Below are 15,996 nucleotides of genomic sequence, written 5' to 3'. Positions count from 1 at the left end.
CAACAACTATAACTGTAGAGACGGAGTGCTCAGATGATGAGCGGACTGTCGAACACACTAACTCCATTACAAACCCCTGCGTCATTGTGTTCGATGCTCTTAGTCCTCAAAATATGGCCAATGGCCTCATTGAGGACAAGTTCTCTTCGGTGCCTGTATGAAGACACAAATGCATGCAAGTGAGATTAATGTTCATGAATCTATTCCTGTATGATTTTTCCTTTATGACACATGCATTCTGTATCGCTCTATGTCCTGTACCTCACATAGGCTCCGTAAATTCCTATTTCACAACAAACAGAGGAGAGTTTGACCGGAAGTCCTCTCCTCAGCAGGATGTTCTGTTCCGTTTGGGGACGGATCTTGTCCATCAGAATATAAGCAGCTCTCCTTTTGCCACTTTTATCCTCCTGTAGTATTTTAACAATGTCCTTTCCATAATAATTGTTCCCTGAAGTGGTGAAGCAGAGACATGTGAGGTCATGTGTAGTCTTAACTTTGGCAATGATAGCTGTTGCAGTCAGTGACTTCAGATTTCATGCTGACATCATCTTACCTCCTCCTTCTCTCTGAGGCTTCAGGACAAACTTATCTGGGTCGGCCAAAGCCATGGCCACGGCCTGGTCACCCTCTGGGCCCTGGAGTGTTAAAACGGATTCTCTCATTATTCTTACTTAATTTGATCTCTTACAGCTGTGTGGTATGTGCTGTTTTCTCACCATGTCTAGAGTGTAGAGGCCAGTGAACGTTGCTCTGAGCTGCTCCACTTCTTGGGGCTGGTCGGGGAAGAACCTCTCCAGAACTCCAGGTCTGGCTAGCACCTGCTGGACCTTCTTGGTTCCAGCCAGGTGAGTGCTGATATCTGGACATTTCACAGCCAGAGAGCGCTCCATCAGGAGACGGGCATCCCAACTCTACACCATACAAGAATTCAGAGTTAGAAATCACTCTCAACTAGAAATATTTCTTCACATCAATTTAACTGGTTAATCAATAAAGACTTCTTCTATTTTAATGATTCAGTGACTGGACATGATAGATTTTATGATGCGTACTTTCTTGTTTCTTAATATTTAGGTTTTTTATTTTTATGAATGTATCTAGGCTTTACAAATAAGCCACTGTTTACCCTCGCAACTTTATAACGTGATGTCAATATTGTGTTTACAGGAAGTATCTGCTGCCCCAAAGTGAAAAATGAATTAATGTAGTTTAAAGTAACACAGAAGTATTGATATATATTACCTGTTCAGTGTAGTGATCTGGCATGTAGCCATAGCGGAAGTACACAACAGCTACCTCCAACTCATCTCTGCAAAGATACAGTTAAAACATTTTAAGACATCACAAATATCTTAATTTAAACAATTTAAAGTGTAGCATTTAATGAAAAAAAAAAAAAAAGAATAACGCCTGCAGTGTAATGTCACCATGTAAACATAGTGGAATTAGCAATTTAACATTAGCAAGCTCACAAGCCAGTTACTGACCACACATGCAGGAGCCTGTCCGACGTCATCTCAAAAGGCTGGCCTGTTTCATCTAAAGGACTTCCACATGCGGGGGATAACAAGTGACGATGGACTGTCCTTGCGGGGTCAACGATTTATAATTCCTCACTCTCTCCAAAAATACTACCTGCAGCAACTCCACTCCACCAGGCCCACCCTAGTGTCAAGGCCACAAAGCACAGAGCTGAGTTGGTGCTGTTTTGGGTGTCCAGACGTAACGCCCTAAAGCCACACCAACAAAAGGAACCTCTGCTCCTCCACAAGGTCCCTAATCTGCCATGGGCCATCAATGCGGCTGACATTTTTGAGATGCATGACAAAGAGTACTTAGTGCTAGTAGACTCGTAGGTGCGTGCATAAATGTGCTCGTGATGTGTCTGACCTTTATGTAGCTCTCCTCAACCTTCGCAACACCCCACGTAGGGCTGGGCGATATGGACCAAAAGTTATATCGATATTTTCAAGCAAAATGTCGATATACAGTAAGACAAATATCGATATTTGTTGACACAATAACATAGATGGCGTTGCCGCGTTCCAACTCGCCATTCTACATCAGGCACCACTGTGCATTCATTTCCAGCCTGCCTGCGTCCTTGTGCTAGTAATCGGCTGATTGCAAACTCAATCCTAAATTTGTAAAGTGAATCAGTCTGTCCAGCCAAAATCGTTGCTAATGGACATCATGTGTCTGTGTGTCTACTTTGAATGTGGTAGAAACAGTGGTTTAATAAAAGGCAAAATGCTGCATTCGATGTGCATGGCTAATAAAGAGCGACAAGCAAGTTCAACAATGTGCCCTTTTGGATTTATTACACATTTAATCTACACTGTGTGATTCGGTTCTTAATGTTACAGTCTGCGTTCCTGTTTTCATTTCTTATTAAATCTTTGTTCCTGCCACTCCATTTGTCTGCGTCAGCGTTTGAGTCTTCATCTGTGTTCCATGACCCTGATAAGACAGCGAGTCTTCCTCGTTCAGAAGGTAAAACAATCTGCCTACAGCACTTCTAAAGCTCTCCAATTGTATTTTAGCTCCGTCCTCTGCATCCCTTAATCACTCTGTTGCTTGCAATTCAACTCCATGTTTCACAACTGTAAGAAATAAATGCAACTCACATAAACAAATGTTTGGCACCATCAAGGGATCCTCTCCTGGACACATCTGCAAATTTTCTGCGGATAACACGAATATTCCTGCGCAGAAAGCACAAATGATATGTGTTTATAATCTATAAAGTTCCTGCTGAAGAAATGTTGTGTATTCATGCTGTCATCACATATTTCTTGAACTCTTTGTGTACCTCCTCCTTAGCTCTTTCTCAATGAAACGGTGACTGAGTTTGACTTCCCCAACCAGGAACAGGATTACTGCCCTGCATGGAGAGCATCACATTTATTACCACTTGGTTATAAGTGTGAAAGCAAAGAAAATATAAAGAAATGTTATAGCAGTTCCAACGATTTTAACATTTTGTTATAGTGTTTTAACTGAGGGTAAACGCCGAACCAAATCATATGGATATGTATTTAAAGGAGAGAGAAAAACACATGTGGTAAACATGCAAGAAGTGACCCTGATTCTTGAACGCCCATCACATTTTTACAAACTTCCCCCAACAAGATATTTTTACATTGTATGTTTATCAAATGTAATCGATGTCTATTAAATATATTTTTCCCTTCTCAACATTTTGTTTATACACTCTGTTATGTTGACCTCCACCATCACTTACTTCTGTTGGCCGTAGAGCTCCCAGGCCTTGGCGAGAGCACCTCTTATTCCATGACTGCTGCTCAGTGGCGTGCACAGACATTTTGGGGGGCAGGTGCTCAGTGAAAAATAAGGGCACTTTATGCGGCATGTAGAACTGACGGCTGCCTTATTATGGCAGTGTGAGATTTAAAAAATAAATAAACATTACAGGCACATGTTGAACGTTATATGCTATTGTTTTATTTCCCACAGAGCTGCTCCCCTGGGCTGCCTGCTGTAGCTCCCTTTCTTTTTCCCTTCTTATCCTCTCCTTTCTAGGCATTATGCTGCAATTGGTAAATAAAAAGAGACCAACAATATGAATAAGACTGTTTGGTTATATTTCAACAAGGCACAGGGCTACTTTTTCTGCAGGCAATTGGGTATTGCCTGTTTGTCATTTAGCAAATACATTACTGCAAGTGTTAATTATGTAGGCCTAGCCTAATGTAAACCTACACAATAGCCTACTAAATATTCATCTTAAGTAAGTATACAGATAGATTCACATGCTGTAGGATACCAATGACAAACTCTACCGGTGGTCATCATCATGTCATATCTATTACTGATTTTGGGTAGCGTCTAGCTTGTGAGCAGCCGATAATTTATGCCCAGCTGTGTGGCGTTGAGACCGGCTACTTCACAACAGAGACAAATAAATGCAAGTTGCAGCTTGGCAACTGAGGCGTGTTCACACTGCTTTTATTTTGAAAATTGAACGGATTGTCTCGTGTTTCTTTGTGTGAAAAAAACGAACTTTCAAAAGGGCACTTGCTTGGTCCAGAGGGCAAGGGCAGGTGCTTTGGCACCACCTAGTGTCTACCTGTGCACGCCACTGCTGCTGCTGGTATCCTGGATACACTTGCTCTCTTCCAAAAGACCAACTGACCTCAGTATGTGTCTGAAAGACCAGAGGAAACATTAGATTTGCATTTGTCACACCGGCGACAGAAATTGACAATGGAATTTGAAATAATGTAAAATATCTGAAAGTTCATTTTTGTAATGTTAATGTTTTCTTGAGTACATTTACAGTTTATGAATATAAATGTAAAAAAATGATTTTTTGTTTTATTACACACTGTTTTAAGCATTTATAACATAATGATAAATAAAAGATATTGAAATTGAATTCTTCCCTGAAAAAAAGGGCCAAAATAATTGGCACAAAGGACATTTTCTGACACCTTCACAGCCAAAACAACGAAATAAATCCAGGCGACCGGTTTGAGGCTTAGGTTTAGAATGAATTATACCGTTCTCAACATAAATTTAAATGAATCTTAAAAACAACTATATACTTGATCAACACACCACTCCCTGTTAAACTGATGAGTAGTTAACAAAAACACTTCTCAGATACCTGTGCACCCCAGGGAGACGCTCAGACACGCTAAATCCACTAGCAGCAATAGTGTTGATCTCTATTTGTTTCAGGGAAGAAGTCACATCCTCCCTCTGATCCACCATGTAGTCACACCTGTTTACGCCCACAACAATAGACTGGAGAGAAGATACAGTTAGAGTTCAAAATTCACTCAGAGAATCAACTACTCCAAAAATAATAAATATCACTACAAGCTGCACATGATAATGATCATTAATTCCTTACATTCCAGTAAAATGCAGGCAAACAGGTGGATGAAAAAAAGGTTTATTTTAATAAGGGTTAAACTAACAAAACAGATCCAAACATAGGGGGGGCACTGGGGCAAAACACAGGATAATTCAAACAAAACTTACAAGATATTGAAAGATCAAATTACTGAATGATCTATTCCACAGACTTGTGATCTGTTTCGGAGAACTCTTCTGTCTGACCACTGACTGATATTAAAACATGACGTGTTCCGCAACAACTACTTCAACAGTCAACCATGGCCATGATTATTTTACTAATTTAAACCAAATTGAATAGAAAAATGATCACTTGAACATACAAATGTGTGATGTGAACATTGATTATGTATTAGAACTGCACAGTTTATGAGTATAGGTATCAAACTACCTGAAATTACACAAATGTGTGCTAAATACTGTATCGCTTAGTTTTTCCCGTGTCTCATCCTCTAACTTTTGACCTATATTGCAGCCATCCACCAGGGGGCGATCAAGATGGTTGGACTTTGCTTCACTTCACTTGTGCACCAAAAGTGCATCAATAACAAATTCAGCATTTACTACTGCTTAAGTAGCCATTCAGAGACATATTTACGGTTTTGGTCTTTTTGGATTTACTGACTGTAAGATAAATGTCAACAACACCAGCTTTGTTTAAGAGTGCAAATCCTGTTTCACAGCCAGGTTATCACGAGAAGTCAAGTTTCTTACCTGTGTCCCACCTTCTTGCTGCACTTGTCTGTATATGCTAAACAACTTAGCGGTGAAATCATCTGACCGGATAGTACTGTGATGTGGAAGGAGACAAATCATCAAATGCTATACATTATGAAGCACTGTACTTTGGATTTCATGTTGGTATAGATTAATCCAGTCACTGCTTTGTGTTCCGCCATCTAGCAGTGCCTCCATTACTGAAGTGGAAAGTCATGGTGACTACAAAGTCTGCTAAATGTATTCAATGTTAACTGGAAGATGGTCCAGTGCCAACACTTTTGTGTGTCTTTGTCTTTACTGTATTGAAACAGATGACCAGCCTGCGTCAGGAGCAACTTGGCCACAGTCGGTCTTCCCAATTTCTGGCAGACTTCTGCTGAATTCCTGGCGTTTTAGGAAATTCCATCCCCTTCTCCGGCTGTGCGCACCTTTTTGAAGCCCTTTCACCGGGACTTACCTACTTCTTCTAATTGGTCACTTTGGTGGATTGAGGGTCCATCTAGCCAATAGGCAAAAGAGGAGTTGATGCCCTCTGATCCATCCTAATAGGCTGGAATAGTTTAACTTTGTAAGTTACCTACCCCTGCTGATGTCACTCCTTTGGGCTTGCTAGGTCAGTTACCATGGTAACTAATTAAGTTCACTCTCTTTCTGGAATGGAACAATCAGAGTATCCCTCTTCTCAGGGTTAACAAACCCAGAGTTTTAGCAAAACCTGCCAGATACGCACATCTGTAAGATAGGAAATGAACTTGCGTTTCCGGGCGTGTCAGCAAAAAATTGAGGCGTGGTCCGGTCCGATTTCCCTTGGTGCTATTTTGGTGTTTCAGAAAACAATTCGGCCACAGACCAGGTAAAACATGGTTTTAAGTCAGTGGAGTGTTATTTAGATGCTATTTTAAGGGCGCATGCTTGGCTATATAGACCGTTACAAGAAAACATTTTTCAACACTGGGAAAATCATTGTGGAGTCTATGACAAAATGAACAAATAGGCATTTATCTAACGTACACATTCACCCAAATTATTCAGGATCATTGTAGAGGTTGACTGATCAAATTAACATCGCTATGTCACTATATATATGTATATATATATATATATATATATATATATATATATATATATATATATATATATATATATATATATATATATATATATACTGTATATATATACTGTATATATATATATATATATATATATATATATATATATATAATATTTGCATCAGGTGCAAGAGTCATTTATCCGCCGTTACAGTGTCTGAGATCCACCAACAAAGACACTTTGCGTTTCAGACGGCTAAAATAGGGCCCTATATGAATCAAATCTTGTTCTATATTAGCTGGAAACAGTCATTTGGTTTCATGTTTATGAGATTTAAGGGCTAGAATTCAAGGAGAGTTTTACAGAAAAAAAATAAGCAAAATGTTATTGTACCCTGCAAGACCCTCTTCCAGAAAGTCTGGGTCCTGGCTGACCTTGTCCACCAGTGTGTTGAAGTGAGTCTGCACTGCCAGAGCTTGGAGGAGGGCGGCTTTGGGCACAGGAGAGGGGAAGAGTGTGAACGGAGCGTAGGTCACGACCTGGAACATGACACAAATGGAGTGAACCATTGTTTTAAGAACAATCAGGAAAGATAAGACAAATAAGTGTTGGAGAGGGGGTCGGACTATGGAGCTAGAACAGTCTCATAATTCATAAATGCACACAGAAATTCATAAATGCACAAAAAAGATTTACAAATGTATTTGGGGATTTGTATATACATGTGACTCAAAACACAAATACATTTTCAATGCACACACAAATATGTTTCATTTCATATGTAAGTAAAAAATATTCACATATAAAAAACAAGATTCATAAACATATTTCCAATGCACACACAAATCTAAAAAAAAATCACAAATACATGAATGTTAAAGTATTTGCAATCTTCATCAAATACGCATTTGGGGCTTGTTACATTCATATATGAACTGTTGGACCTGTATTTACAAAGTGCTTTTAATTTGTAAACCTCCCTGCATTTGTGTGTGAAACTTTTGAGACTCCCCTGACGTGACTCTGATCCACAAATGCGTTTTTTCTAAGAGGAGGTTGTCTGTAGCCAATCAGATGTCTCCCTCCTTTACAGCCAATCACGTGAGTGCGTTGCGTTGGAGGGATATGGGTGCTAGAGCCAGAATCGACCTTATTTCTGGAGATAGTTTCCCTTCTTCCTGTGCTCCCTGTCTTTATGCTGTATAGATTAGGTGTACAGTTATATAAATATCTATTTTTCTTTTATAAAGAAGCATTTTATGGAAGTAATTTATTCCCTCATTCTGGGGAAGATGAACCGCTGCGGGCGGAGTTGTGTTTTAGACTTTTGGGGGAGACACTCACGTGATTGGCTGTAAAGGAGGGAGACATCTGATTGCCTACAGACAACCTCCTCTTAGAAAAAACGCATTTGTGGATCAGAGTCACGTCAGGGGAGTCTCAAAAGTTTCACACACAAATGCAGGGAGGTTTACAAATTAAAAGCACTTTGTAAATACAGGTCCAACAGTTCATATATGAATGTAACAAGCCCCAAATGCGTATTTGATGAAGATTGCAAATACTTTAACATTCATGTATTTGTGATTTTTTTTTAGATTTGTGTGTGCATTGGAAATATGTTTATGAATCTTGTTTTTTATATGTGAATATTTTTTACTTACATATGAAATGAAACATATTTGTGTGTGCATTGAAAATGTATTTGTGTTTTGAGTCACATGTATATACAAATCCCCAAATACATTTGTAAATCTTTTTTGTGCATTTATGAATTTCTGTGTGCATTTATGAATTATGAGACTGTTCTAGCTCCATATCGGACTAGAATAAATTATACTGATGTAATGTTATGAACAGAAATTGTGAAAAATGTAAATAAAATAATTACGACCCACTCATCTTTTAAGAAGATATGATACCTTTTTTTAACTGAGAGAAGATGCTGGTAACAACGTCAACAACATTCAGGTTTCAGGCTTTAAAACCAAAATGATGAGCTGAAAGCACTGTGGTGCTGAGGGGAACTGCAGAGTCGGGTGATAATTCACTACAAATGACTCCTGTCATATTACGTATACATTGTTAGAATACAATATCATTTTTGACCACAAGGAGGCAGGAACTCTCCAAACAAACAAACAGCAAAGATGGAATGTGAGCCCCTTCACAAATAAATTATATAATCCATTAATTGTTACAGAAATATATTGATTATATACTCTAGATATAAAGATGTTAATGGGTCGTTCTGTGTAATTTCATCAAATTTCTGAAAATCTTCCCACCTGACCATCACAGAGTTTCTTGAAAAAAATCATCTAGTACGAAGATACACTTGTTGATAGGACAAATTCAAAATATTAGGTCTCTCCTGTCAACAGTTTTCTCATGAAACATAATTGAATGAAGGGTAGTTTAGACATTTCTTTCATCTATTCCCTCTGCTCCTGCTGTGACAATAGTTGATGTCCAACGGCAAACTTAGTTATTTTCAAACTTAATTTTGATTCTTAGATAGGTGGTTTGCATATGATAACATAGGATTCATACGTCCCACTTTATATTCGACCACTCACTCCGTCACTATTGCAAAACTCATTAATAAATTATCACTTATATTAGACTCATACCGACTGACACAGTTCTTGTGTACCAAAAGAGTTTGTTTATTTACTTCCAAAGACCGAAGACAGCGAGCACAGGGTATACTTGGGGTGCAGTCGAATAGTCAAAAAATAAGGTCCTAACTCCTATTCCTAACTCCTATTCCTTGACCTCTGGGGAAAACGTCACAGGGTTAAGGAAAGGCGATAGGAGAACTCAAAAGGATTTAGGAATAGTCGACCGCGGTGCTCAGAGAATCCGACCGGACTTTCACTAAGATACGTCATTAAAACGCGGCCGCTGATGATTGACAGCTGATGATCAGCACCGGTGATTGACGTGCGTCTGCACTGGAGAAACTACAATAATGGACTACAAAAAGCGCATCGTCCACTTCTCCACATGTTGGTTTTATAAACAGCTGGTTCACTGACCGGCTTCAGGTCCAGCAGCTCCTCCTTCCTGTTTGACCGTTTTATTTACTTTTCATTTGTGGTTTTAGTTTCGTTTTTGTCAAACATTTGTAACACGATTGAAATAAAATTAAAAAAACCATTCAATTATTATCACTGTCCACACACATTTATTATCACTATTCCAATTACTATATGTCTGCATGAAAGTCATTGTTAAATATGTAAATGCACGTTTGTTTTCATGAACGGCCGAGGTGTGCGGCACTTTAAATGTTGCTCTCGCAAAGAATTGTGGGTCGGCGTAATCTCCTTTCCTATCGCATAGGAAGGTCCGTTGCATCCTATGCTAAAGGAGCTCTGAAAGGAAGCATTGGAGCTCCTTTCCTTTGCATTTAGAGAATTCGAACAGCTCTTATCATGGCGGCCACTTGTTTACTTCCGGGTCACTTCTTCAGTTAGGAACCTTCCTAAGCAAAAAAGACTATTCGACTGCACCCCTAGTTTCGTAGACCAGGCGCAGTCAGCTTTCAGCGCACCTGCGCCGCGCCGACGGGGTGTGTCCGCCTGGACTTTGCAAGTTTCGTGCACCGCGCAGGCTCGCGCAGGCACACCTCCCGTCTCGCCCACCGGCGCAAGTGGGAAAGAGGGAGGAGAAGAAGGCGTGAGTGGGAGACGAGGAGGAGACGAGGCGTGGACTGGGATTAATACAGCCGATTCAGATCTTCACCAATCAAATGAGCTCCTCTCCTCTCCTTTAATGCGTTAGGGGAGGTTCAGTGCAAGATCCGTCACTTGACAACCCGATGACAGAAGCAGCGCCGCCGCTCCCACCACGCTCATCACGCGCTGTGCGCGCGTATCATAATAATAACAATGCCGATATTATAAAAAACAGGAGAGAGAGAGGGAGATGTTTTGGTCCGAGAGGCTGAGTTTCCGTTACGCGTGCCATCCGCCTTTGATCTGACGTCAGATGTGACGGGACAATCTATATAGATATAAATACACGTGTTGATTCAATTAGTTGCATTAAATAGTGTTTGTTGTGATTATTTATTGCATTTAAATGTGCCTGGAACTGTGGAAACCTGCCTGTGAGGTCTCGGTGACGTGTGCGCACTGCGCGCCGGTCCGCCAAACTTCCGATCCGCCAGCTGTGATTCGCATTGAATGAATGGACTTTATTTACGGCTTGCGCCGAAAGTAGACCAGGTTGGAGCTGGCGAGCTTTCAGCGCAGTCTCGGCGAGGCTTTTTACCACGAAACTTCCGCTACGCCAAGCTGAATCTGTGACGCCTCCCCCTGCTGCGCCGCCACACCCATCTTGGCGCAGGCGATCCACCAAACTGCCAAACTGACGGTGCGCAAGGCTGCGCGGGTCGAAACTTGCATTGCGCCGGCTCCGCCACCCTGCGCCGCGCCACGAAACTAGGGCCCTTTGACTTTGTGTTACTTCATATCACCTTCATGTATTACCCATTTACTCACTTGCTAAACATTGAATTACAAATAAATGTTAATTTATCGCCAAGTCGTCTATGAATATTTCTTCTGAGCAGAAACTAATATCAATGTATCGAGGATACACAACTCAGATAATGAGATTGATTTATACTTGGATATTGACTGATTAATAATTGTTTATGGAGTAATTCAATTTACCTCTGTAATTCTCTTCTGATAAGATAATGAGATCAAATACTTGATCAAAAGAATTGACACTGCCTAATAACGTAGCCAAAAATCAACCAAAATGTGGGAACGAATTGTATCTCGTGGTCACAAATTAATTAAAATGTGGGAATGAGTTGTATCTCGTACACTCAATGTAGTAAAACGTTGCCTCAATATATAGGACTATATTTTTTTGCTCCGGATGGCCTTTCCGTTTGACTTATTCAGCCGCCTATTTCATGTGTTACAAATATTATATTCGTATTGAGTCTTAAGTGTTTAAAAGTTGTCTTACCAGGGTCCTCTGTCGCGTCTTTATGGTGTGTCCGTATAGGCACGAACGGCCTGCTTGCGCAAATTTTACTAATGCTACTACTTCCGGGTTAGGAGGGGGTTAACCTGGATGTACTTTGATTTATTATTTAGCATTAATTAAATAGTAGTTGTCAAATAGTTTCTAGGCTGAGTACAAGTTTATACGGGTATATATATTTATATAAGTCATTTTACTGCCTCATACTTGTACCCTACCAGTTAGGGTGATTAGGTCAGGTCCTATATTAGGCCAGGTTTTCAGTAAGACAAGAGGGCTGTCTTTTTTTTAGGAAGGTTCCCAACTGAAAAAATGACCCGGAAGTGAAAAGTGGCAGCCATGTTAAGAGCTGTTCAAATTCTCTACGGTTGCAGTCGAATAGTCAAAAAAATAGGTCCTAACTCCTATTCCTAACTCCTATTCCTTGACCTCTGGGGAAAATGTAACAGGGTTAAGGAAAGGCGATAGGAGAACTCAAAAGGATTTAGGAAAAGTTGACCATGGTGCTCAGAGAATCCAACCGGACTTTCACTAAGCTACATCATTATAATGTGCCTGCTGATGATTGACAGCTGATTATCGGCACCGGCAATTGACATGCGTCTGCACTGCAGAAACTACAATAATGGTCTACAAAAAGCTCAGTATCCACTTCTCCCCATGTTGTTGGTTTTATAAACAGCTGGTTCACTGACTGGCTTCAGCAGCTCCTCCTTCCTGTTTGACATCGACATCAGGGAGACCAAAATGAGGGGCCGGAAAAATATGGCTGGAAAATAATGAGCATCACATTAATAGCTACAGATAAACACTATGATAGCTCACGACATATGAGTGCATATATTGTTTTATTTTATCAAGTAAAATATATGTTACAGGTTTACTCAAATTTCAACAGCTTAAAGGTTGTATCAGCGATTCTGGGCTGAAACATAAATGATCACATTCATCTGTTTTTACCTCACGATCCGCTAGCTGCCCGCCCCATAAGCATGCCGTCAAAAAAACGCGTCTCTCTAGGCAGCCTAGGCTCCGAGATCGCACACAAAAACAAATGGTACTATCAACACCTCAAAAGCAAAATAAACTTTGTTCCAACCAATCACAGACAAGGGGTGGGTGGCACGTTCATGAAAATGCGCGTCCATGATCATTTTCAAAACACGGGAGGGAGTGGCTAGCTGGCTCTGTTTGTTTTGGATCTCGCAACGGAAGTGAGGGCAACCAGAATCGCTGATACAACCTTTAATAGTTCATAAAAATTCAGGTAGAAATAGGTTAAAGGGATAGTTCAGGACATAAGACCTATTTTCCAACTCAGCCGGTGTGTTCGAGACGTCTGGAGACGTTTTCAAGACATTTCATTCAGTTCTTCTAGTTGCCGAGTTCACTTGTGCTATGGCTAGCGCAAGTCAATGGTTCTAGTGAGCATGGCATTAAAAACAGTCTTGCCCACTCCACAGTGCACCCGAGGCAAATCAATTAAAACACTAGACTGTCGATGTACATATCTGTGTTGATAGAATAATATTTGAAACAAAACTAACCTTGCATCGCATGAATCATCCATTTTTTGAGGGACTAGTTTCTCAGCAGCAGCGGAATTTTACTTTGCTCCGTCGGACTCAAAACTCTAAGACGCGCTGCTCGGAATCCAGCCGGTAAATACACACCTGAACACCGCCGATTTGTCGGCCCGTAAGCCCCCAAGGCTGTCTGAAAAGCCCTCGGAGCTCACTCAAACACCGGGCAGCACACGGCCCCGCGAACCCACAATTACGCACCGCGAAGCCGAACCTCTGCTCCGTCCGGAGAACCGTAAACCCTCAGAGGCGTTGCGGGGAATCCCTCCGGTAAATACACACCTGAACACCGCCGAATTGTCGGCCCTTATGCCCTCAAGGCTGCCTGAAAAGCGATTGGACCTCACACAAACACCGGGCAGCACATGGCCACGCAAATCCACACATGCGGACTCTCCGTCGGACTCAAAACTCTATGACGCGCCGCCCGAAATACTGCCCGTAAATAGGCAATCGAACTGGGCCGAATTGTCGGGCCTCATGCCCTCAGACCTGGGTGACAAGCGCTTGGACCTCACGCAAACACCGGGCAGCCCACGGCCCAGCCAACCCACAATTACGCACCGCGAACCCGAACCTCTGCTTCGTCCGGAGAACCGTAAACCCTCGGACGCGTTGCGGGGGATTCCCTCCTGGCACAACCAGTCTCCGTTTGTTCGGTCCCGGTTCTCAGCTCCAGCAGGGGCTATCTCGGTCTCCACAGACGCTCGTTCACGTTCTGCCCTTTGAGCATCCCTCTCGCACAATTCTTCCTCTGTATATTCAGGCTCGTACAGGTACGGTTGGGTTTGGGTGGAAAAAAACTCCTCATCAGAGTCTTCAAAAGTTTCAGTATATTCTCCAAAAGTGGCCATTTCTGTGAGATTGAAGAAACTAGCACTGCAGGCTACTCTGCGTCTGTAGCAATGACAGCAGGTAAACAAACTATTATAGAACCGGTAACTTATAAGTGCTAGGTGATATCAGTCCGCCGCTGCCATAGCCTACTAGGAAGTATGACACGCTGCTGCTGCTGCTGCTGCTGCTGAGACATAAATCCTTAAAAATGCAAGGTTGGTTTTATTTCAAACATTCTATCAACACATATGTACATCGATAGTCTGCCGTTACAATTGATTTGCCTCGGGTGCACTGTGGAGTCGGTATGAGTGTTTTTAATGCCATGCTAGCTAGAACCATTGACTTGGGATAGCCATAGCACAAGCGAACTCGGCAACTAGAAGAACTGAATGAAATTTCTTGAAAACGTCTCCAGACGTCTCGAACACACCGGCTGAGTTGGAAAATAGGTCTTATGTCCAAAATTCTGAACTATCCCTTTAACTCAGAGTTCCACAGCTTATCAAAAAACAAACTTTATTTTATTAATTTAGGCTGCCTAGCATGGCTCGGCATGACTCCAGCCCAAACGGGCCTTGGCCCGATTGCCGGTTGTACTTACGTCATCATGTCATCATTGTACTTACGTCATCATGTCATCATTGTACTTACATCATCATGTCCTAATACTCGACACACAGCCACATTTTTATTATAAAAGTACCAGTTCCGGTTCCACTCACACCACGAGTCTGAAGAGTGCAACAGCTTATCAAAATACAGTGTCAACTTTCCGATTTTTCAAAGTAGAAAGCAACATTGTGGTGGTTCAAGAGGCGGACGGTCATCAGAACAACATCAAGTGCGTAAAGTACACAAAGAAGAACGTGGCTGGGGCGCGCGGTGAGGATTGCTGTGGCCGCGTCTTGCGGAGCAAGTCTACACTGTGCTGTGCGGAGATGAGAGAGGTCAGCTCATATCGGCCACTATACGGCCAGCATGTTTTAATGTTTTTTTCCACTAAAAGGGACAGTAAATATTCCTTCGCAGTCCGGATCCCTAGACCCAGCACCCAATCCAACTTTGAGAATAGATTAACGGTGATATTTTTTTTCATCACCCAATAAGAGTCTCGCCGATAACGGCCCACCACTGATATATACATATATAGTTATAAATATATAGTTATATATAGTATGAAAATTTAATTTACAATGAAGCAACTTATTATGGCTAGTAAGCAATTGCTCGCTAGTAAGCAACAGCTGGCAATGCTAACCGCTAAATCAGTGCTAAAACGCTATATAAACTCCTCAAAAAAACGTTTGTAAACATTATTTCGGTCGATTATTCCTCCCCTTTAATAATACCAATTGGTATTTTATATCATTGGAAAGCCTGATTAGTCACCTTTACAACGAGGTCCAACTTGTAAGGATCATGCATTCATGGAATGAGCAACACAGCTAACCGTGTGGGTAGTGGCCCAAAAAAATGTGCCAAAATCCCCTGCAACATTCTTCTGTTGGTATTCACTCTCATTTTGAGCTTCAAGTGCTGGCAGGTGTATACCAGTCACAGGTGTGTGACTGGCACCTGCTTGGCACCTAATTGACAGCACTTGTGTGCATGGGTCCTGCAACTTTGTTGAGTTTGTGTGTGCTCCAAGCATAAACATGCCAGGGCAAGTGGAAGCTGGTGTTTTCCGGTACGCAGAGTGGCAGCATTATTTGGTGTCAGCCCTGGTACCATTTCCAAACTTAGGACCAAGGTCCGTGAGACTGGTGAAGTCAAAGACAGACCACGAAGTGGCCATCCCAGGAAGACAACACCCCAAGAAGACTGGTTTCCCCTTTGACACTTCCACTAGCCTTATTGCATGGGCCTTATCTTGAAGGGACAAACGTGGCAAACGATATGCATATTA

At 41.6% G+C, this 15,996-nt stretch overlaps 1 protein-coding gene across 1 annotated transcript; it reads right to left on the bottom strand.

Annotated features, from left to right (window-relative positions):
• LOC311016882 (glutathione synthetase-like) lies at positions 1–7,211 on the bottom strand. The gene is made up of 12 exons (XM_084014882.1): positions 7,051–7,211; positions 5,602–5,677; positions 4,634–4,773; positions 4,117–4,171; positions 3,248–3,309; positions 2,816–2,887; positions 2,631–2,708; positions 1,246–1,312; positions 720–914; positions 557–638; positions 262–451; positions 1–153 (listed from the first exon to the last, which is right to left on the bottom strand). The coding sequence occupies exons 1-12, from the start codon at positions 7,203–7,205 to the stop codon at positions 30–32; spliced, it is 1,296 nt and encodes a 431-aa protein (XP_083871008.1). The 5' UTR covers positions 7,206–7,211; the 3' UTR covers positions 1–29.
• Positions 7,212–15,996: the final 8,785 nt, after the last annotated feature.

Source organism: Eutrigla gurnardus, assembly GCF_963514095.1.
Source record: "Eutrigla gurnardus genome assembly, chromosome: 8".
NCBI lineage: Eukaryota > Metazoa > Chordata > Actinopteri > Perciformes > Triglidae > Eutrigla > Eutrigla gurnardus.
The sequence above is the reverse complement of the archived record's forward strand: the minus strand, read 5'-3'. Positions and strand labels throughout refer to the sequence as shown.